Source organism: Genypterus blacodes, unplaced genomic scaffold (genome assembly GCF_046128005.1).
Source record: "Genypterus blacodes isolate CSIRO-AG114 ecotype Tasmania unplaced genomic scaffold, CSIRO-AGI_Gbla_v1 ptg000040l_1, whole genome shotgun sequence".
NCBI lineage: Eukaryota > Metazoa > Chordata > Actinopteri > Ophidiiformes > Ophidiidae > Genypterus > Genypterus blacodes.
The window spans coordinates 2,127,790-2,150,854 of NW_027466853.1; the positions used below are offsets into that span (position 1 = coordinate 2,127,790).

A 23,065-nucleotide genomic window follows, 5' to 3' on the forward strand; every position below is an offset into this window, starting at 1 on the left:
TTCTGTCTTTCTATAAATAAACATGTAAGTGTTTACCTAGTGTGTGTGTGTGTGTGTGTGTGTGTGTGTGTGTGTGTGTGTGTGTGTGTGTGTGTGTGTGTGTGTGTGTGTGTGTGTGTGTGTGTGTAAGAGAGAGAGTGCTGCAGAGAACAGAGGTTTCCACTTGAAGTAGAGGGACAGTGCCACAAGGGCAGAAAAAAGATCTGATCAAATGTTAAAATACACTGACTAAAACTGTTTGTTATCAATCTAATGTATTGATCACTTACACAAAGATTTCATACTGATGAACTTCATCATCAGTCTGATGATGGGCGTAAAAACTATTTTACGTTGACAGTATTACACTGGTTTGTGTTGAACTTCCGCTTGAATTAATTTTGAAAGGCTGTAAGAGATATGCTGGTGCATTGTGGCAAACCAGCAAGTAAGTGTAGCAGCACAGGCCTGGGTACAGTACGAATCTTCTCCCAAGTTTTACATTTTTTCCTGTCGCCTTTGAAAGTAATGGCAGTAAGGTTTAGTATAATGCTTTAGTAACCTGGGATTATATTCCATACCCATTGTTAGTTTGTAGAATAACACAAATTCACTCTGCAGGTACAGTTAACTTACACTACATGTAGCTTGTGACTGTGTCAGCATCATATGCTGGACAGACATGCCCTAAATTGCATTAGATTAGATTAGATTAGATTCAACTTTATTGTCATTGCCTGTCACAAGTATGTATGTATGTATGTATGTATGTATGTATGTATGTATGTATGTATGTATGTATGTATGTATGTATGTATGTATGAATGTATGTATGTATGTATGTATGTATGTATGTATGTATGTATGTATGTATGTATAATGTTGTAACAATCACCTCTCTTTGTTTTGGCTGATTAATATATATATATATTTTATATTATAATATTACAAGTGAAGACTGAACCTGAGTACCTAAACTATTCAAAGATATTGGCCCATTTCTACAAAAATGATGTCACATATGCAAATTCATTATGGGAATAAAATCATTTGAATTTGAAAAGTGATTGGATACACTTTCTGAGATTCTATGGAAAAACAAGAAGCAACTATGTTGTCTGCAGCACCAGGCTTGAACAAGTGAAAATGGCTTGTTTGATCATAATACTACCATTAATTTTAACACTGCTGACAGTGTAGTTGGCCGTATGCTATGTTTACTTTATGCACTGGTGCATTATACCTCCACATCTGAAGAACTGCAAGGTTACTGATGTAATCTTGATGAAAGAACAGACACCACAGTCCACATCAAGATCAATACTGGAGGCTGGAGCAGCAGCAATGTCACTGGGTACAAACCCACTGAGCAGTCTTAGATTGAGGATGCATGTATGCTGTTAATGTAATGCAATGAACCATTTTCCATGCATGATTATTCCATCATGTAACTCTTTAAGTTAGTTGCAGTGTTTTTCTTTCTTCCCATCACCATGGTATCAGAGCCATTGCTTCAATGTGCCAATGTTTTCAGATCCTCATACTTGTCTGGTCTCTGGGCCAGCACTCACTTAAATTCTTGATACTGTATTATAATCAACAGGAATTTTGTTGTCTCGAGATCCACCATGTTTTGATTATTTTCTGCATTACTCACTCACAATGTTGGCCTTGAGCAACAGCATAGCTCTGCTCTACCAGAAAAATAGAGCCAAAACAGACCCAACATGAGCTTGTATTATAGAGGTTAATTGTTTTATGTTGCTCTGAACATCATTAGATTTGTCGTTATTGTTACAACATACAAGCTATCAGTGAAAAAGCTTATATGGCTAATTGGCTAGCCTGGAAAGATTTGTAGCATTTTTTGGTGAATCCTTCCAAACTAGTTTTATCCGTGTTCTCCACATAGTTCAGGGTTGGTTTTGAAGAAAAAGGTGTCTTTCTGTCGGATTAAATTCTCTTTTGGCATTCCTTTACTTGTTTACTTCTATTTACTTCTACAAGTTATTTATCCCCAGAATGGAAAGTCCCCAGGAGATATTGGTGGAAATCAATGTTGTGTTACACCAATATATCCCTGTGCTGTTTCTTGATACTTGCTAAGCCTAAACAGCACACCATCACCCTGTGTGAGATCTCTCGCTCTCTGCCTTACACCCCACCACTCTCCCCCTTCATCTCATTTCCTCTCTCTGTTTCTCTCTATCTCTACCATTCCTCTCACTCACATCATGTTAAGTATGGGAACAATTGTTATCTAGCATGTTGAGTACAACGAAGCTATTGTCAGGCCATTAGCAGTTTATGACCTCTCACCTTCTGTCAGCTGTGACAGCCTGTAATTATCATAAATAGTCGCTCGGCACATTAACAAAGAACACCTTTCACTGCACCAGTCAGCAAAACTGGTGCTGTTATACCTGTGTTCTGCTGCAAATGTAGGATCAAGGTAATGTATGGTACTGGAGGTATGTTCTGGTGGAAGATTGAGTGAAATATTTCTCAGCAAAAAACAGAAATAAAGTCAGGTGAAAACCTCCAGTGTTGGGGGTTTTCATACTCCCAGACCAATTGAACAAGGAAGTTTAGGAAAGAAAGAATGGAACTCAAAATTATTATTATTATTACTGAAAATATTGAAAGGGACAAGGAAAGAAGTAAAGACAGACAGAAATTGCAATAATGAATGCAAACCTTGAAACCTTGAACCTTGTCCCCATGAATGAGTCCTGACCCACAGCAGCCACAGTATCACTCTTTCAGTCACTATCCAACTTTTCAACCACAGGAGACTGAAATAGTTCATATCTTTTGGTCTCAATTGCAATTGACCTGTAAAAAAACAGAGGTGAAGGATAGTTTTGTAGCGGCGATAACTTACTGAAACATATTATGACTCAAATGAGGAACTACTTTACTCTACCTTGATCTACCTGTGATATGAATGGCTTCTCCCATTACTGCTGCACTACTGCAAATATTATGAGTAACACTGAAAAATATGACACCAACTCTGCTTATTCTTTACAATTGAGCTACAGTTGCAACAGCTGAGTGAATGTAAAATAATACCCCAAATGATTAAAAAATGAAATACAGTTAACAAAACAAGAGAAAGAGCTCCCTCCAAAATTGCATATTAAATACTTAGCCTGGACATTAACAAACATTTTCCACAAATCATTGAGAGGCTTCTCACATGTTCCTAAAAACAACCGCTGACTAAAGAATGAAATGTGTGACTACATCCACAAGAGAGAGTCTCTCATAGCTCTCTTACATTAAAATGTATTCTGAGCATTTATTATTTAATATGACATCAGATGACAGGACTTCCATTGACACCCCACATAAAAAGAGTATCTGTGTTCTTGCACTTGCACTGTCAGTATTGACATTGCAGGTGCCGGTAAGCAGAGGTCCTTAGATTTTATCTGAGGAATGTATCCAGGGTGTATAGGGATGGCATGGCTCAGGAAGGTAGAGCTGTCATCACCATCAGTGTATGAATGGGTAAATGTGAGGTCAATGTAAAGCACTTCGGATAAAAGCGCTAATTCAGTACAGTCCAACTGGATAGATTGCATTAAAAGGTGAAACATGACCTTGCGCCCTGTGATGTAATGATGTGATGTTAGGGAATAAACTGTATTCATATAGCTCTATATCAGGGGTGGCGAACCTGATGTGCGGCTCCGCTCTAGCTCGAGTGTTCACTGATATTTCTGTTGATGTACAGAATTTTCATATTGTAAAATAACATAAACTGTTCGTAACCCTAGCCTCTGGCAGGAGGCAGAGGTCCATCAGGACCAAAACCTCACGCCACAAATTCAGCTTCTTCCCTTCTGCAGTGGGCCTCATTAACAAGGCCTGGGTCTTCCACTGACCATATAATTACCTGAGTAACTTGCACGTTTTATTTTATTTTAATTTAGTTGATTTTGTGTGTTTTAATTTAAATGAATTTGCACAGTTGTTGTTTTATTAAAAAAAATCCTTTTAAGTGTAGACTTAATTGGCAATAAAGCTATTCTGATTCTGATTCTGATTCTGATTTAGGTTAAGGATCCTTCACAGTACTTATTTGTCATTGGGCTGGAGTAATGAATGTAGCTGTCTGATTGCAGAGAGTTTCCTGAATGTGATACATTCTAAGGTGGTCTGTGAGCCCTGGCACTTGCTTGCTTGTATTTCCTGGTGTCAAATGGAAATGAGACCTGATGTGTCTTTTCAGCCAAATCTTTCCATCAAACGGCATTCTGTGTCCCTTTAGGTATTTCTTTTGTTATACCCAATTTAAAGCACACAAATAATAGAATGGGAGAAGATTTGTACCATTTAAACAATCCCTTGACTTAACCAAAAAGCTGAATCCTGTACTCTTTACTTTGTTGCACTTGGCAAACTCAACAAATCCTGCATTGATTTATATCATTATCACTGATAAGACAATCCTAAAAATATTCTTCTGTTGATATTATTTCACCTGTTATTTCACCTATTGTGCCATCTAGAATGATTTTTCCTGACTAATGCCCCTTATACCTTCTACCTTCTACCTTATATCTTCTTGCGACATCAATACAATAATATGACAACATACAGGACAAGCACTCCTACATATAAGAAATTATCTGTAGCCATGGAGAAATAACCCATAATCACCCTCACTGGCCTTAGTGACTATACAGCCAATGCAATGACTGAATATGGGGTTAGAATAAATTTGAGTTCAGAGCAGCACTTGAGAAAAATACTTTCGTTGAGTACAGGGGAAACTGGGTTGAGCTCTGTACATATTGGCCTGAACTGAGAGTAGAGAAATATGCTGCAGGTAGAGAAACACGGCCACAGCTACCTGCAGCAGCACACAAATAGCCCTGACTATACATGAGTTTCATCATGAGCATCATGGAATGACTGTTGAAATTAAAGAGGCACTGTGGGTTTGTGGTCACACAAACCGTACACACACACTACACAAGTTAAGGCATTCTTATGTTCAAATAAACAGGAAGACATATTCTCATGCAAAGTAGAACAGAACATGAAGTGGATGTGGAACCCTGCATGCTCCTTGCTCTCCTAAGATATTACACAGTATATTATCTGCAGCTCCAGCCATTACCCTGAAGATACTTCATTTCTACAAAAGCATTATGGGAGTGAATTCCAAAGTAGATAAACTGTTGATAGGCCAAGATCCCAACTGTAATTACATCATGTTTTATAGTACATAATCCCAGAGAAAATGAGGAGAAGCAGGATAAAAGAGTGCATCAATCAAATGTAACAAATCCAATTATTGTCAGCCCTCCCTCCTTTTCCTCGCAGCCTTCACACCTCTCCCCATGACTCAATCCTGATATGGCAATTACAGCTGCGGAAAGACTTTGCTAATAACTGCAATCCAATCACTTACACAGCGCGCATGGAAGGAAAGAAGGGCCATGATAAATAATGACGGCCCAGAATTCAGCTCATTCATTTAATAAATTAATGGGTTTCTTCTGACTGTTTCCCCCTGTCACTATAGTTCACATAAGGCACATACACATTTATGTAGGATTACGGATTAAATGCATGTACACCCAGAAAGCACAGAGGTAATGTAAGAAAAAAGTGATAGGACAGATCTCATGCACATTTGAAAGATTTTTCGTAGAATCTTTGCTTTGGCACCACGGCAAGAAAGAAAAAATAAACTAGACTAGACTTGCAAGCAAGTTTGAAAGGGGGGCCAAGCCCCCTGACGTGAAACGTACATCACGGCATGTCAGCATGGGGCCAGTTGTAATGGCAAGGCATTTTAGGTGAACAGGAGAACTTCCCTTGCATGTTCTCACTGTGAAGGAAATTAATAAGTCAATCTTAAATACTTGGTTTTACAGAGATATAACATTCTTTAGTAGGTAGTCATGTTTTCTAACATCTTAAATCTCTAAGAATAATTCTCTGGCCTAATCTTTGGTGTCACAGCCTAGTCATTACTCTGAGTTGTTTTCCCCGAGCCCCGTACCTTGGGGCCACACCGAATATCCGAATATCCGCGAAGCGTCGAGTTGGGTAGGCACCCATGTCAACCAATGTGACTGTTCACAATCTACCCACCCTGGCTCATCAGCTCCCTTAAAGCACAGATCTTATCTGCATCTGGTCTTTCTTCTTTGTGGACCATGTGCAAATAAAGGAAGTCAGACACAGGACCAGCATTGAAAGGCAGAGACAACAAACGAAGTTGGACAACATAAAGTTGATCCTTTAAGAAGAGAAGTACAGGGAGTCTATATGTCAATTGTATTGTCAAGCTACAGACCGGAATACTAGTAACAAACTCTCTTCTATACTCTTGCCATTCATTTAGTAAAAAACGGATAAATGCTCATTGCTACAGCTGCCAAAGAAATTGACATACATGTACAGTTGCCAGGAACACATCGTCATATATTGTACATGTAAGTTTCTCTCTCACTTTGTGTTTCTCTCTCTCTCTCTCCCTACAAAACAAAAAAAGGGGGCATACTATATCATCTCTCCCCAACTGATTATTTATCCTCATTATATTACAACTTGCACTCACCATCACTTTTACAGAATATTAGTGAATGGAGTCTTTGCCTCAATAAGGCCCAAAGTTTTGCTGTAAACCAAGTTCTATCAAACATAGCACATGTTCAATACATCTTGTTGAAGCAGAAATTTTTGATGGTTTGCTAATAATACAAATAATGTTAATACAAAATTGTAAATAACTTTCTTAAACCTGAACAATAACCTTTTCATGGAAAAAATATTGCTTGCATTGTTTGTTTGAGAAGTAATTTTAATTTATGAAAATAAATGTTTTTGTCTTTAAACCATTGTGGTGTCTGATGTTTGTTACACTGTGGAATGTGGTAATGATGAGGCAGTTCTGGTGGACAAATTCTCAAAAATCAAGTCAAATTCATAAAATTAAACCCTATCTCTTAAACTGATTCACTCTCGCTTTGTCCCACACAGGAATTTGCTTAACAAGCCAAATAGCTTGAAACATCAAGCATTTAATGATAGAAAAGTTGATTATAGGGTAAAGTTACCTGTTGACTGGTATATGAGACAGCAGTTGCCAGAGGTCTGGCTAGAAGGCTTGCAATAACTAACGCAACTTTGCTGCAGCAACACACATTCATGGAAAATCCCAGACATTTCCTCTGTAACTATTTCATTGATGTAGAATTAATAAGCTACTCTGTTTGTGTTCACCTAGTCTGCCAGTCCTTTCCTCTAAGCGGAGTGACTCAGAGAACTGAGACACAGTCTAACAGTCACATTCTCGCACAGACGTCAGATGTCAGTAAACAGTGTGCAAAACTGTCCAGTTCAATGAAACACGGCAAAAACTTTGATGAGGATGTTGAAAAGTTCTCTGCTGAAGTGATGAGAGGGTGACAATTGAAAAGTAAACAAGAGACCAGAGAGGTCAACTCCTTCTAGATTATGGACCATGGGAGAATACAAAAACAGCTATAACAGCTAAAACACAAATTAGGTCAACAAATCGATTTAAAATGAATGCAATTTTAAAGATTCAGATAAAAAACATTTACAAATCATTTATGAAACAAATCCTAATTCTTCAAATAATCATTTGAGGGATGCTTTGGGCTGCAGAATCTCTTAAAGTCAATTCTGGTGGAAGAAAAATGTTGTTTCACCCAGGGGACATGTCTGTGTGCCAGCTAAAATTAACTGCAAACAATAGTCTTCAATCTTTTTATTTCAGAAAATACCTCTGTTACTGTTCTCACTGTAACTGGCTGAAATTAAATATTGCTCTATATACTATCATACCAACCTTTCCACTGTCCTGTGCCCATGTTATTTGGAAGGCCTTTTTGGGTCTAGGTATTCATAGACAGACGTGATCATCATTCATTCAAGAAAATAAACCAATTGTTAAAGCTGAAATATGACCTACTCCAAGCAAATCCAGACAAAAAAGATACTTGTTTACGCTGTGGCCTAAATTTGTTTTACTGATAGAGAACCCAAGCTTGGAACGTCAGTTTAAAATATCTATATTGATTTGACCTCACACATCACATCCTTATGAAGCACCTGAAGCTCTTTTCTCTTCAATTAAGCTTCACCAAACATCCTATATAAATTGCATTGACATAAACATTTACCAATTGGAAGCATGATATGAGTATAGCTATAGCCAATCAGAGCCAGCTGCGGGAGAAACAGCAGGATTGTAGTATCTAGGATCGACTTGAATACGGTTCAATACATGCTTTATTTGTCTGCATCAATCCATCAATCTCCATCAATCCCTCAGTGTGCACTATCCAGTGCAGCATCACCAATCCCAACCCCAACATTCACTTTTTTACTCCGCCACGGTTGAGATCACACCCAGACAAACTCACATTCACCTTTGATTCACCTGGCACCCATAGAGAGTCAATCACAAACTCCTGTCAGCATCACCTTGAGGGTTTTATTGGCTTGATAAATCTGTCTTGCAAATACCTCCACTTCAGTCTGCACATATCATGTACATATCAGCTCTGGATTGTCTTGATGATGTGCATTCAAGAAAACCTTTCCTCTGACAATCACTAGTAACTAGTAATCACTACCGAAAGTTTAATTTACGGGATCACCTGGATTTCCTGTCAGGTCTTTAATCAACACCAGTATTTAATTTGGGCAAATTTCAGCTTACTTAAACAGCAACAAGCTGACCCAACCACTTGCTATGTAGTAATTGTAGCCATGTGTTGATGATGTATGTTCACATAAGAAATGTCAAAACTAATAATATTTCATTATTCTTCATCACACGCATCCAAAATGAGGCACTGTTCAGAGCTGAAATCAGAAAACCAAAAATAAAGTACCAGTATGGTGGAGACGATGAGTGATCGGTTGGATAAAGAATCAGACACGTTCGTTGTCTTCTTCTTTTGGTTGTCCGTCATGTTTAAACCACTAGGAGGGTCCCAGGTGCCGATCTGGAAAACAAAATACACTTCTTTAATTAGAGATACTGAGCACATCATTAGGCACACAGAACAAAAGCTGCAAAAACATGGACATAGACAAACCAAGACTGAATAGGACTATTCTTCAAAATTCAGAAACTATAAATTTCAACACTGAAATATGCCCGTAATTAAAAAAATATTATCCCACATACAAAGGCACAAATAGAAAAATACCACATCTTACAACTGAAGAATAGAGTCTAACATCACATTAAATCACTGATAATTACTGATTAACTAAAAAAACTATTCTTACACATGAAAACTATCTAATTATAGAAGTAATTTTATAACAGCTCAGCATGAGCTAGATAGATATAAGTCAGAAGATAATAAGCTTAGCTGTTGAGAGAAACACGTTTATTAGGCAGAATGTAAAACACAAAGGCAGTGCCAGAAGTTGTTTATAGAGTGCATAGATCAGGGGTCTCCAACACGTCGCTCGGGAGCTACCGGTCGCTCGCAAAGCCTTTCAGAGTCGCTCGCCGAAAGGTTCAAAGAATATGTACATTTGACAACACATCGTCACTTGGTATAGCTTTTTAAATTTCTATCCAATCAAATTCAAATCCCGCCTCCTTTGTCACAAAACAATCATAAGCCAATCAGCTGTCAGTTCAACAAATGACGCTGTTGTCAGGTTTGGTTACGTGACACTGTAACATCCGGCCAGCAAGCGCTTGCTGCTCTTCACAGACATGAGAATTGTGCATCCAACAGTTCAGTTGGAACTTCCAACTGAAAGAAAGAAGCTCCGCCCAGGCTCTGAATCCAGTGTATTTTCTTCCAAACAGGAAAACAATGTGAAGATAACATTCCAAAACTGTATGACAGAGAACGTGCTTCACTGCAAGAACATTCCAACACTATTTTAATTCCTCATGAAAACAGTACCACACTCTCTGTCATCTCACTAACATCAGAACAGACTGAATGCATGTGAAGCACAGATGAGATGGGAACTACAGGGAACTCCCTGAATTACAGGGAATGTGAAGAGATATTGTGACAGTGATAATATGAAAGGTAAAGTATTAGTTAAATAGTAAAATAAGTAATTACATTACGATCATTTGGCAGACGCTTTTATCCAAAGCGACTAACATTACATTACCACCCTTCGCAGAGGGGGGAGCAATTGAGGGTTCGGTGCCTTGCTCAGGGGCACCTAGGCAGGGGCTCGAACCGGCGACCCTCCGGTTCCCAAGCGGAAGCACTACCCACTGAGCCACTGCCTCCATAACATTGTTTTGTTTTTTATGACATTAATATGATGTGAATTTATTGATGTGATCTTGACACTGACAATGTATACAAAAAAAAACAAGCTCATGTTGCTGAATTGAAGCGCATTTTGATACAAAATGTGATGTTGTGTGTTGAGTGTTGGATATCAACATTTTGTAAATGTTCACACAAAAGACGCTTATTCAGCTGGTTTGGGTGGAGAATCAGCCATGTGGATAAATGTTACGATAATATAAAACATGAGTAGCTCTCCGACACTTTTATTTTGTCAAAGTAGCTCTCCGGCAAAAAGGTTGGAGACCGCTGGCATAGATGTTTAGAAAATGTATAAAATCACATTTCTTCAACACTTGTCACATCTTAGCTTGTGACTCCTTTACAAGAGATATATTACCAATGTATCCAGCGGGGAAAGGTTTATCCAGAAAAAGCTAAACTGACAATCTTTGACAGAGTGCAGAGTGAGAGGATGGCATACCTAAATGTCGCAGGAATAGGGGAACAACCCAGTTAAACACAAATGTTTCCGAATGGTTAGTGCGACTAAGATACTACTGTATCTGTTTGGAGGAAAAGCTGTTGCATCAGCTAACATGCAATCATTCACCACACACGGACAAAAAGATACACACAAACAAAACCAAGCACCCTTCCCACTTGCTAATCCTGGCAACATTCAGAGAATAATCTGCAGCCATGCTAAGGACCCACTTAACGGCCTTGTGAACCCTCATCTATGTTCTGGGGTACTTTCTTAGTGAGAGTCCTGCAGGGAATTATGTTAGAGATGATCTAGGATCAGCCTCATGGCCTTTGGGAGGACAACAATGAGAAGAAATGAAAGGAAGAGTGGATAGAAGGATGATGGTGATGATGAAGCCGTCATGCCTCTAGGCATCTCTTGCTCTCTTTAGCTCCCTCTCAAGTCACCACACTGCTTCCCATTTGATCCTTCACCATCTAACCCCACCACACTAAGTCTCACAGACACTCAAACCCACGCAGCCACACACTTTTCAGGTCTCCTCTGATGCTCCCTACAAGGGCCCAAGATAGGCTTTGTAATTGCAAATCAACTCTTTAATTCAGCCTTCTTAACGGAGTAAATTATTCATGGACGCGCACACAGCACATGACCAGAGGTCAGGAGCTGCTGAGAGGCAAACTCCAGCGATGCTGGAGTATGAAGTGTTTGCTGTTGCATGCAAGAATTTTATTTGTATGACTGGTGTTAGCATGTTTATTTCGTTCAGATAACTTCATGAATCAATATTTGACTGGTGAACACTGCAGTGATGCCGGAAAATATGTGTAAGATATAATACATACCAAGTTACCTAGACACCTAGACACACAAATGATAGAGATCTGCAGCTTTGGTCAACTTAGGTTTAGTGATACCAAACTCAGACTACACAACTAAATGAATCCCAAAATCACTTTACAATTCAAATTATGTAACAACACTTTGAACTGCAATCTGACTTCTGGATGTCATTGTGACACACAAACTACACAACCGAGCACAGAATTGGTGCACAAAAGATCTCTCAGCTTAAATCTTCTGAACTGATTATACTGCTTATACTATACTTATGTACTATACTTAAACATGCTTGTAAATGTCACAATGTTGTGACCTGCAATTTTTCTCCCAGATCAGAAATGATTCCTACAGCCTAAGCCACTTTTCTGTCCATCCACTTGCTTGGTATCCAAGTGCTACATTCAGGCACTGGCAAAATGAATGGAAGGGAACATACTAACATGGTATGAATGAACAGTGTAGCAGTGCATAACGAAACCAACATGAATGACCAAAGCTGCTGTGTCCCATCAATAACTATGGGTCAATTAAATGTGTGTTTTGTACTTTGATATTTCTTGTGATTATTCTGATGAACCTCAGTCAAAACTGTGTCGTCAGCAACACATTAAAATTGGATTTCTCCTTCTTGCCTTTAAATTTTACATATAGGCTATAGAATTATGCATGTCTGTACATTATTAAAGGCAAAATCCGGCCTCAAATGCCTCAAATTGCCTGAAATGCCTTAAATAGTATTTCAATAAAGTTAACGTCTCTGTGCTACTTGGACAGTTCCAGGTTATTTTCAATTGCATAGACAGGGGTGTACGTATTTCTGTTCAGTCCATTGCTCCATAGATTTACTAAAATGCTAAATATTTCCAGTATCAACATAGCCTCAAGAAAATCACCATCTGTGACAAGCTGAAATAGACACATTTCCTGCTTGCATATTTCTCAGCATATTTCAGTTCTTTACTCTATTCAGCCAAGAGTGCAAGTGAGTACACCCACTCACGCACACACATACATTCTCTGTTAGTGTGTGTGTATGTGTGAGACAGTGAGTTCAGTGAGTGAACGCACACAGTGTCTAGGGAAGGGAACCCGGGGGAAGTAAGAGACACAGGAAGAGAGACAAAGGGGGTAGGGACACAAAAATGATTAGAGTAACACAGAGAGCTACACAGCACTCTTGTTCATGTCAAGAGATTGAAGAGGAAGAAGAAATTACTAAAGAGCAGACTTCCTCATTTTCTGTTTAAGAGTCTGCATGATGTTAGCTCACATTATAACACTTGTCCATCAATGGCCAAGTTAGACTTGAGACCAGATACTACCTGTGACAAAATGATGATGGTGTCAGAAACTTTGGAAATAAATCTCACATGCCTCTCAAGTATAAATACGGCTGCTAGATGGTTCAATTACCTGAAAGATTGCAAAGAGAGAATTAAATGTATATGCTATTAAGATGGATTGTTTGTGTGGTGTAGCCCACCTTTTCAAGTCCCTCCTCTTTCAGACTGATGACATCTAAGTCAAAGTCCGTTCTCAAACCATTGCTCTTATTGAAAGCGATTCTCCCAGTCAGTCCATCCCAATGGGCCTGGAGAGACAGAAAGAACGGAAAAGAAAAATGCATTAGCATCACTTCTACATCTTTACTTTCAAAATTTGTTTTGATGCGTTTGTTGAGACAAATCAGTCAAAGCACAATCAGAGTTTACACATCCTTCTCTGATATTGGGGTCATTCCACAGAATCAGCCTCCATTCTCTGCAGTGCAAAGGCAATTACTCTGTCTTTACAGATAGTGAGCGGTGCGATAGGATATGATATAGCATTAAAAAGTGACTCAGAACAGGAAAAGCTGTTTTGGGCACAGCCAGTCAGTGTTAATGGGACTGCGAGCTGCGAAAAAAGTGGAAGATTTTTTTATACTCAGGTCTGGAGGTTATTCAGTGAGGCCAACTATGCCAGACAGCATTGGTCATAGACTGTTTACCGACAGACTGTTTACTGACAGCAGGAAAGTTGAGGTTGCTTAATCACAACCTAACATATCGAAGAAAGTGAGAAACAATTTTTGCATCTAAGATAAGATAAGATAAGATAAGATTAAAGTTTATCATCCTGAAGGAAATGACTGTACAACGGTTACAGTACAGTGCAGAATGAAACTAGAACGAGAAATCACCAAACCTAGTGCAATATAGAGAAACATGCAAGAGTGCATGCAGATAATAAGTACACACAATAAGGGGTACAAAGTACATACAATCGGGGAACAGTATCTGCATGTGTTTTTGTAAGAAATTGATAAAATTATTGTTTTGAATTTATAATTTACACCTTCATGACAAAAAGTAAAAGCATTGGTAAGAAAATACAAACAGGTTTTTTTTCAGTTTTTGCCTACTTAGGTCAAATGTTTGTGACTTGAATTGTGATTTTAAATGTAACATCCAAATCAAAGTAACACAACAAACATCTGGGTTGAGGACAGGTTTAGTGTCAATGCTGTTGGCTCCGCTCATTCCCAGACAACTTTTTTGCAGGTACTAGTAGCCTAACACCAAGGAAAACCTACACAGAGTGAATGTACACAGATACATTTTTTTTCATCACTTTTTAAAGATAGATCACACGATACATTATATGTCACAGTATATGTTTCTTCTTTGTAGCACAATATAAGGAGAGATCATGTAAAAATTAGGTGGTACACAAAATCAGATGGAACAGTGTTGTGCTATGATGTTTGTAACGCATTGCAAACTGTATTTCCTTTGGGTTCTATTTTTCCTAACAACACCCTGCATGTATAATAGATCAGCACAACATTCTCTCGGCTACTTCACATTCAAAACTATACAGCGTAAAATGTCATTCGTAGAAATCTAACTAAACTGCCGGTATATGTTTTGAAACTACACTGTGAATGAGACATGTTGACCATTGCTGCTTATTGCAGTATGGTTTTTGAACCTTATTGATCTGATCATTTCATTAGCACAGATACATTTTGTTCAGTCCTCTATCTATGTGAAGATATACAGTTTAAATGTTTACTCATGTTTACATAAACCACATTCTGTTTTTGTATCTACTGTAAATTTGACTTTGTTGCATTATTGGTATTGCTTTCTCAACTTCACAAAAATGGTGCAAACTAAAATGATATAATGATTTCACCAAAGAGTGCATAATCAGAAAACTGTTTGAATTCACACAAATACTGATTTGTAAAATTACTTGTCATTAACCATCCAACCATTTGGTTGAATTACTAGAGCCATATTTGTTTCAATGTTTGCACATTATTAGTGAGTGAAGGAGGAAATGAGACCTGAAGCTCTGTGTGGTGGAAAAACTGTCCTCATATGAGCATTTGACACAGTACAGCAGGCTTCTCCTCATCCCTCACATTAAACAGGAGGAGAGGGTGAGAGGGTATACTGGTGGTTTATTCTCACACTGGTCATCCCACCTTTACAAATGTGGCCAGCTGTTGTGCAATTACCCAAAAATTCAAATGTTTCTGTATGGATAAATGCTGAAATGCACAGAAAGGTTCAAAAGTTGCTTGTTCTCCTGGGGGAGTACGTGTGTACAGACTGGATTTTTTTTTCCATATGAATAAATCCAGAAGCAACACACAGAGGTTTCTATTTCTTCATATTGCCTCGTCCTTGACTGCCTCAGCCTTATTTAAATGTCCTCTCGATCTTCTTTTCTGTGAGCATGTGTTTCTGTGTGTATGTTAAAGAGAAAGACAGCAGCAGGTAGAAAAGCATCTACCTCTTTGATGAGGGCCATGAAGCGGTTCCCGAAGCGCCAGGGTTTGTGTCGGTTGCATTGTAATGAGCTGACAGTGATCTGCTGAGACTGCTGCACAGCCACGGCCACCACGTGCACGGCATCGTACATCAGTGCAGCGTCCGTCTGCAGAACAAAAACACACCATCACTATCACCACAAGTGTCACAGTCTGTCAGCATGGATCTGTGAAATATCAATATAACAATGACAAAATCAGTGTATGGATTTGCACTTTTTCATTTTATGGACATGATGGTCATAAATATTTAAAAATAAATAATAGACAAGATTTTCCTGAAGGGCAGGCCCAGCATCAAAAAGAACATGTAAACATTTAGACTACAAAATGAGCAAACCTTTAAACAATAAACAACAATAACAATAATTATCTTTTAATACAACTTTTTTTTGTTACCACTTCTACTACTACTACTACAACCACTACTAATCCATTAATTAATGTTCTCATTTAGTTTCAAAGGCTGCATGTGCCCCACTTCTTTTATTCACATGCAGCCATTTCATTCATCACTGTTTGAAGTGACTTTTGTTCAGCTGTATTCTCTTCGGTGGAACCTTGGCAAAAATTATTGAAATAAATAAAACAGTGCATTGAAACATGTACAATGTCTGGCTGTATCTCTAATATACTGTACATGCTGACTCTAGCGGAAGACAATGAATGGATGTAAAAACATCAATACTTGTACACACAGTAGACTTGATGAATTGTGTGGGTCAGCTGAATAATGAGAATGGTGCATCAAAAAGGGCCTAAGGGCTTAAATATACTTCAAAGAGGTGGTGGATGAATAAAGAATAAAGTTTTGTTTTTTTCAAATGGATGCAGCTGCTGACAGTAGTAGACAGATCTGTTGAGAGCACAGTACTGTGCATACTACACTTTGCTGTGATGTCTCACTTTGCATATGTGCAATAATTTGACATATACACACATGTGCTGTATATTAGCGCTACTCTTCCTGCTGCAGACAGACCATTAATTGGGAAATTTCCAAATACAGATTGTCTGTTTTTTTACTCTTTTAGAGACAAACTTCACAAATGTGGTCTAAATGAGTCATGCATTCAGACTAAGAATAGGAATAGTATCAGCTCTTCTGATTCAATAAATACAAGCAAAGAAGGAAGGCCAAGGTGTAGATAAAAATACAATTTTGACAGTAAATACAGTAGGAAACAGAAGTGTCGCCAAACCTATCAGAGATGTGTCAGTCATCCACGCTCCACAAAACAAACCCATAATTCCAATGCCCCCCACCAGAAAAAAAAGAAAAATCTAATTAGTGTTTGTCTCGCTTGATTGAAAAGCAATCAAAACAACTCTCCACAGTTGTTGTATGGAAATCATGCCTTGGGGTGTTTGAGACAGCTTTGTCTTGCAGGGTAAATCCCAAACTGTCATTTCCCACTAATTCAGCCCTGATTTGCCAACTTAAGTTATTGCATGCTAAGATGCTATTTTGGCTTAAATCTGGCCGTGAAGACGAACCAGTGGCAATTCCATATGTTTATGTGCGTCTATGGCCGCATTTACACCTCACATTGAAATGTGATATGATATTCAAGAATAAATGCATGCAGAATACATTGTGACCAGAACGCTATCCACCCTGCCTCATCTTCCACTTGCTTTCTTTGATTAAGTTATTTTGAAGAGTAGTGACTTGCTGTAAATGTGAAACTGCACCGGGAACATGCACTGGGAAAAAATGTTATTTGAATAATGAATGGAGATTGTCCATGGAGCGAAGGGGAAACAGTGGCAGAATTCAGATAACGAGAATGCTTTTCAACTGATGGTGAAAGAAGTCATTATCCAGATAATATATCAGCATACAACATGGTGTAAATGGAGCCTTTATGCACCTGGGTGCACACAAACACACTGCTGCAGTTAGCTGTAGCCATATACATGCAAGATGTCCACATATGCTACACTGAGTCAAGAAATGCATTTTCCTGAAGACATGGCAACATGCAAACTAGCTCTTGACATACTGTACGTATGATTGTTTGGATAGCTTAGACGGCTACCAGAAGTTATAAATGGAAGTTACTGTCCAATACAAACAATACAGTTTTCAAAGTAATCAGATATTGGTATTGCGCACGATACACACTTTTCTTAACGCACATTTGGCCATTGTGATTTCCAAACTGCCATGACCAGCATGGTAGAGTCACAAATTGCAAGCTCTTTCACCAGGGGGAATCCCCAATGTGTCTTTCTGCTCCCCAAACTACATTTATGTCCACAAAAACAAACACTAAAAGAGACACAGCAAATGAGACAAGGCTACATGTAATACAGGATTTCCTTCTAGCACTCTCATTGGACATAGCTCAGCTCTGCTCTCATTTCTAGTCACAAAAAAGCAAATAGCATTTGGACTCCATATATTTATGGGGTAATTGATAAAACATTGTGGTAGGGTAATGGATAATAACATTGGTTATAGAAGCATCATGCAGCCGTGTTCCCTCATTCATATCTATGAGTGGCCTCTTTCAGCGTTTACAATGAGATATACAAGCCGGACGTAGATCACACGGAACAAAGTGCTTCTTCAAGTGGCTCTATTCTTCAGTAAAACCAAACAAAAATACCAGAAACACCCATTGAATTCAAAATGACAGAATATTACTGCCATTTTAGCCTTCTGTGCCTTTTACAGGAGGTAAAGCACACTTAAATCTTTATATATGTGTTACAGCACAGTTTACAGTACAGTATACTTCCAGACAATGCTAAAATGGTAGATACATTACCCTAACTTCCAATGAAAAACTACTGCAGTACAAACAGAGCTTTTGTCAGATTTTACTTTGTGTATGTGTGCGGGAAGAAATGGTGGTGTGGGTGTTGGGTGCATAGTATCAGGTCTCTCTCTCTTGGTGCTGAGGCCAGAAGCTACAGCTCTGTGATGTTCAGTCAGCCAGCCTGTCTCTCGGCTCTATAGCTCTCAGAGGTAGCCCATAATAACAATGTGACACCCTGTCAGTCAGTCACGGCAGTGGTACGATGAACAGGAGGAGAGGGTGGGTTTATCAGGGATGGGTAGTGGAAGTTTTGTGTTCTCAGCCAAATGGCTGAGACCCAACTCATTATTGTGTGGATTTTTGGGTTTACTAACTGGCTTAATTCAGAAATAGGCAAAATATTCCAGTGGAAGCATTTCAGTCAATATGAAGTCAAAATTAAAGTATTTCATCAAATAAATATGCTCTTAATTAAAATCAGCAGCCAAATGTATTACGCAGCATGCAGGAGTGAAGCATGCTGGAGGAGTACTGGCAGCAGCTTTGTGTGCCTCTCTCCTTTTCCCTGGTGCGAGCCTCACAAGTACCCATCAGCCAGACTCGCAAATGATTTAGCAACACCGGCACTTCACTCTATAAACATCTCCTTAGAATCAATTATGTCACTCCTGAATGAAATCAAAGCTAAATGCTTTAAAAGCTACTTTTCCCTTGTGTCAGCCAATATGAGCATTTCTCCTGACGGTGTCTATTTTTCCACTTCATTGTCACCTCCTCACAATGTTCACAAGGGATTTACAAAATCTCCTAAAATGAGATTGATTTAAACACTTTTATGAATTGTTAAAATGCCCAAGCCTGACATGGCAGCTGCAAAGGACCCCATCACCTCCTCACTAACCAGCTCATCAACATTGCCATGGAAACATGGCAAGAAATAGCTTTTTCCAGGCTATCATTTCCTGAGAGTGGTCTTTGTGAATGTGCTCAGCAGTATAGTAGTCTCGTATAGCTGAAGAACAACTCATTTGAAAATTAATCAACCAACACAAGGTTTTAAAGATTCATACAATGCCAATGTTTAGAGGTTAAAGTAGCCAATTGGCAGCATTTTGTGTCATTATTATTTGGCTTTGTTGAGTGTCCAATGTTCTGTAGACAGCACACAAATCTAATTTCTTGTAATATTGATTGCGTTGTCTGCATATGAAGTTTTGTTAATGCAGGACTAAAACATCAATTTAGATGACTTGAGATTGCTTCAATAAAAAATATAAAAAAGATCACTTGATAAAATATAAAATGCTCATTGTCTGTCTCTAATGCAAATTGTTAAATACATATACAGTATGTGAAAGAAATTGCAAATTATAGACTTAAAAATCAAGATCTGATTTAATTTAGATACAATGAAAATGTTGAGCAGATTGTCTCACCAGAACAAATGTAGTATTGTACAAAAATATTAATTTATGAACTAAAACCTCAGAAAAGATGGCTATCCTGATAATCTACTCAAATCTGATATCTGATTTAAATTAAGCAAAATATTGACCTTCTTTATTAATCTAGCTCCCTGATGAAATAAAGGCACAGTGATAAAAGCACACAGCAGCTCAAAAGGAGACACACATTAATAAATCAGCAGACGTCCTTTCTTTACTGAAATTAATTTTTCATTATTCAAGACAATGATGGATTTATTTTGAAATTCTTCTCAGACAGTCGGATACCAGACTAATACAGCAGGCTTCCACAGTTTGATGTAGTAACAGTGGAAAAAAGGGGAAAGGGATTGGAGAGGAGGCATTTTTATGGCTGATTCCTAAAGCAATGAAGGGTGGAGGCTGCAGCCACAGCTCTGCTGGTCACGCAGAAAGCCATGGTCACACTGCTCTGCCTCTTTTGATTGAAACATAAACACCTTGAGAAATAACGGAGCACTAGAGGGTATATTAGGTGTGTGTGTGTGTGTGTGTGTGTGTGTGTTGGTAGGGAGTGCACGGAGCAGCGCCCTAGCCTGCAATACACAAAGGCCTCTCCTGACCACCATTGTAAGGGATTAATAACTGAGCATGTTTTGTCTATTTGTGTATCTCTTACCAGTCTAAGTGTGCAGTCGAAGAACTGCCCCTGGCCCAACAGTGGAATACAGGACCACGGCTGAAGGCTTATATTGTAATAATTCAATGCAAACTGTTACCATTTCTTTACTCAAGTACTTGACCCTTTGTGCACTGGGAAGGGGGACTAAAACTTACTCACTAAAATTTTGCATCGAAGATTTACTCTTGCTTTGACTACAGCTAAATAACTTGTTGAGACAGCACCTGAGGTCTCACAGGAGCCATATTGGTGTTACAAATATAAATATGAGCTCCAGGTAACATCCTGAGTATATTTCAGGGACTGAATAGCAAACATGTCCTGTCAGCTCAGACGCAGGACTGGTGCGCTGCAATGCTCTTACCATCCCCACATGTCTGACAGGCCAGATGCAGAAACATTCAATATCTTGTGTTCAATACCTTCCCCTGCTGCCTGACCCACTCAGTATAACTATCTCAATGATTAGCCTCCACTCAGATAATACATTGTTGTGCATTCAGCACCATAAAACTCAATTTGGGCAAGAATTAATCCCATCCAGTGATTGGGGAAAAAACAAGGACCTGGAAACAACTTGAATAACTGCACAAAGAATAATCAGAGATAGATACACATGATTTGTATAATGTAAGCAGATTACAAGGGAAGTGGTTCGGGTTAAAAGTTTGGATCCTTGAGATGTCTGCTGATGGCCTAAGGATCCAAAGCCACAGGAAAACAGTGTCACACAGCTGCTCAGCTTATCAGGAACTCAGGTGACTTCAATCACCTTTCACTCCGGAAGGGGATATTGAATAAACAGCAATAAACAAGAGTTACAGAATAACCATGAGAACGATTTGAAATACACATTTCCAATTTATATATCAATTTTAGTTTAATATCCAACTAAAATTGGAAATGTGTATTTCACATTTCATTACTTCTCATTACTTCTTATTTCATTACTTCTCACTCTCGCACACATACCTGTGCATAAGAGCAGCACAGGACCCAGAAACTCAAAAACATTGGGCTCCCAATTTAGATCTGCATTTGTTGTAATGCTGGTTCACTGCCGTACAATGTTGTCACGTGATATTTAGTTTATAAAGATGGGAAATATTTAATGTCCGATTAAAAATCTTCCAGAATAATCTCATTTTCTCAATACCCTCCCCTTTAAAATAAAAAGTATTGTTTCCACAACTGACATTTTCACAAAAGTCCAATTTTTTCAGTTGCCAAACCGAGGACACCATCAACACATTGATGTAATTCTCTACCCTGTGTTGTCTGGTTCTGAGGTGATTTGCAGCTGTACAGGAGAGACAGATAGAAGATATGAAGTTGAAATAAGAAAGAAATTAACTCTTGCACACTGTAAACACAAACGTATATATAACATTTTACATCCACTGTGCTCAAATATTTCCAATTTTTTTATTTTTTTTTTTACAAATACTTGTAAATAAGAGCTTCACATTTAAGTGCAAAAGTTGGATATCCTGTGAATCAAGCCTTTCTACTAGGAGTGTGGAAATTGTGTGTTACTTTACAGACAATATGTGAAGATACATATTTATTGCATTAAGTTTCAGATGAGAAAAACAGCTACTTAAAATATTAAATAGAGCCAAATGAAAAGCAAACATGTCTGTAGGAAGAGAGCATGTCGCTTCTGTGAACCATTAACAAAGCAGGCCAGAGATAAAACTTTTGGGGAGTTTTGATTAATTAAAAAATGTGACTTTCCATTTTTTTGCATAGCGTAATGCAGCGATTACATTTTTCTCCAGTGCTCTGAGGAATCATAGCATTTCTAACCATCTACATACATAAAATGAAAGCCCATTCATGTCATAATGCATTGATGAATTTGTCAAAAATTCTCTTAGTGAGTCAACAACTTTAAACCTGCATATGTTCTTCTCTTCTCTTCTTATGTTGGAATGCATCTCATCATTGATAGGTACTGCAGATGGTCGCTCTATTTTTAGCTATGAGGGTCCCTCTTTTTAGAAGCCTGGTTTGCCTTGAGAATTTATCTTTTTGCTCAAATTGAATATTGATGATTGAATTCCAATTTCATGAATTTCTCATGGGAAATGGTTTTGCTCATTCTCACTACCGATTTCTTCTTTAACAAATTGCTGCTTTGAAAATAAGCTTCTTCAAATGCTCAACCTGACATCCTAACAGAGAGAGCCTTGTGATATATTATATTATATGTATTAAACTCTGAAAGAGGATCATGTATCCATAAAGTATCACGCTTTAATTCAGTGAGCACTCGCTCAGCCTGCATCACACAAAGAGCAGCTGGCACACATGCATAATATGCATCAATTCAAGATAACAGACATGCTATAAAATCATTCAACACAAACACAAAAGCAACAATTTCCCTCGTTTCAACTGCAGCAATAAAAGCAATTCAGCTTCAGAATGCAACAATGGAGCATTCAATACAAGCTGAGAATAAAAGCAGGAGAGAGAAAAAAAAAAGAGAATCAAATGAAACAAACAATGACTCCTATTAGGAACTTTTATGAAACAATATAATCTAGTAAATATAATAATAAAGATTTAGAAATGTCAATCACACAGGTGTGGTAAATAACAGTGTACCATACATATGTATTCAGATTAGGTATTAGGTGTTACTATCTACAAACTACAAATACACATCATTGTATATTTTCATTAATATGAATGTTTGTAGTGTATTTTATGTTATTTGTATTATTTAGTACAGGTATTACATGCAGTATATGGGTTGAAATGCCAA

The 23,065-nt window shown here is 38.2% G+C and overlaps 1 protein-coding gene across 1 annotated transcript in view; it reads right to left on the bottom strand.

Annotated features, from left to right (window-relative positions):
- grik2 (glutamate receptor, ionotropic, kainate 2) overlaps window positions 1–23,065 on the bottom strand; it is a 190,678-nt gene that overhangs the window by 58,822 nt on the left and 108,791 nt on the right. The window contains exons 7-9 of the mRNA XM_076148425.1: window positions 15,382–15,525; window positions 13,079–13,186; window positions 8,874–8,987 (exon numbers count right to left, since the gene is read on the bottom strand). Of these exons, the coding sequence (XP_076004540.1) occupies window positions 8,874–8,987; window positions 13,079–13,186; window positions 15,382–15,525 (366 nt within the window). The remainder of the gene's footprint in view (window positions 1–8,873; window positions 8,988–13,078; window positions 13,187–15,381; window positions 15,526–23,065) is intronic.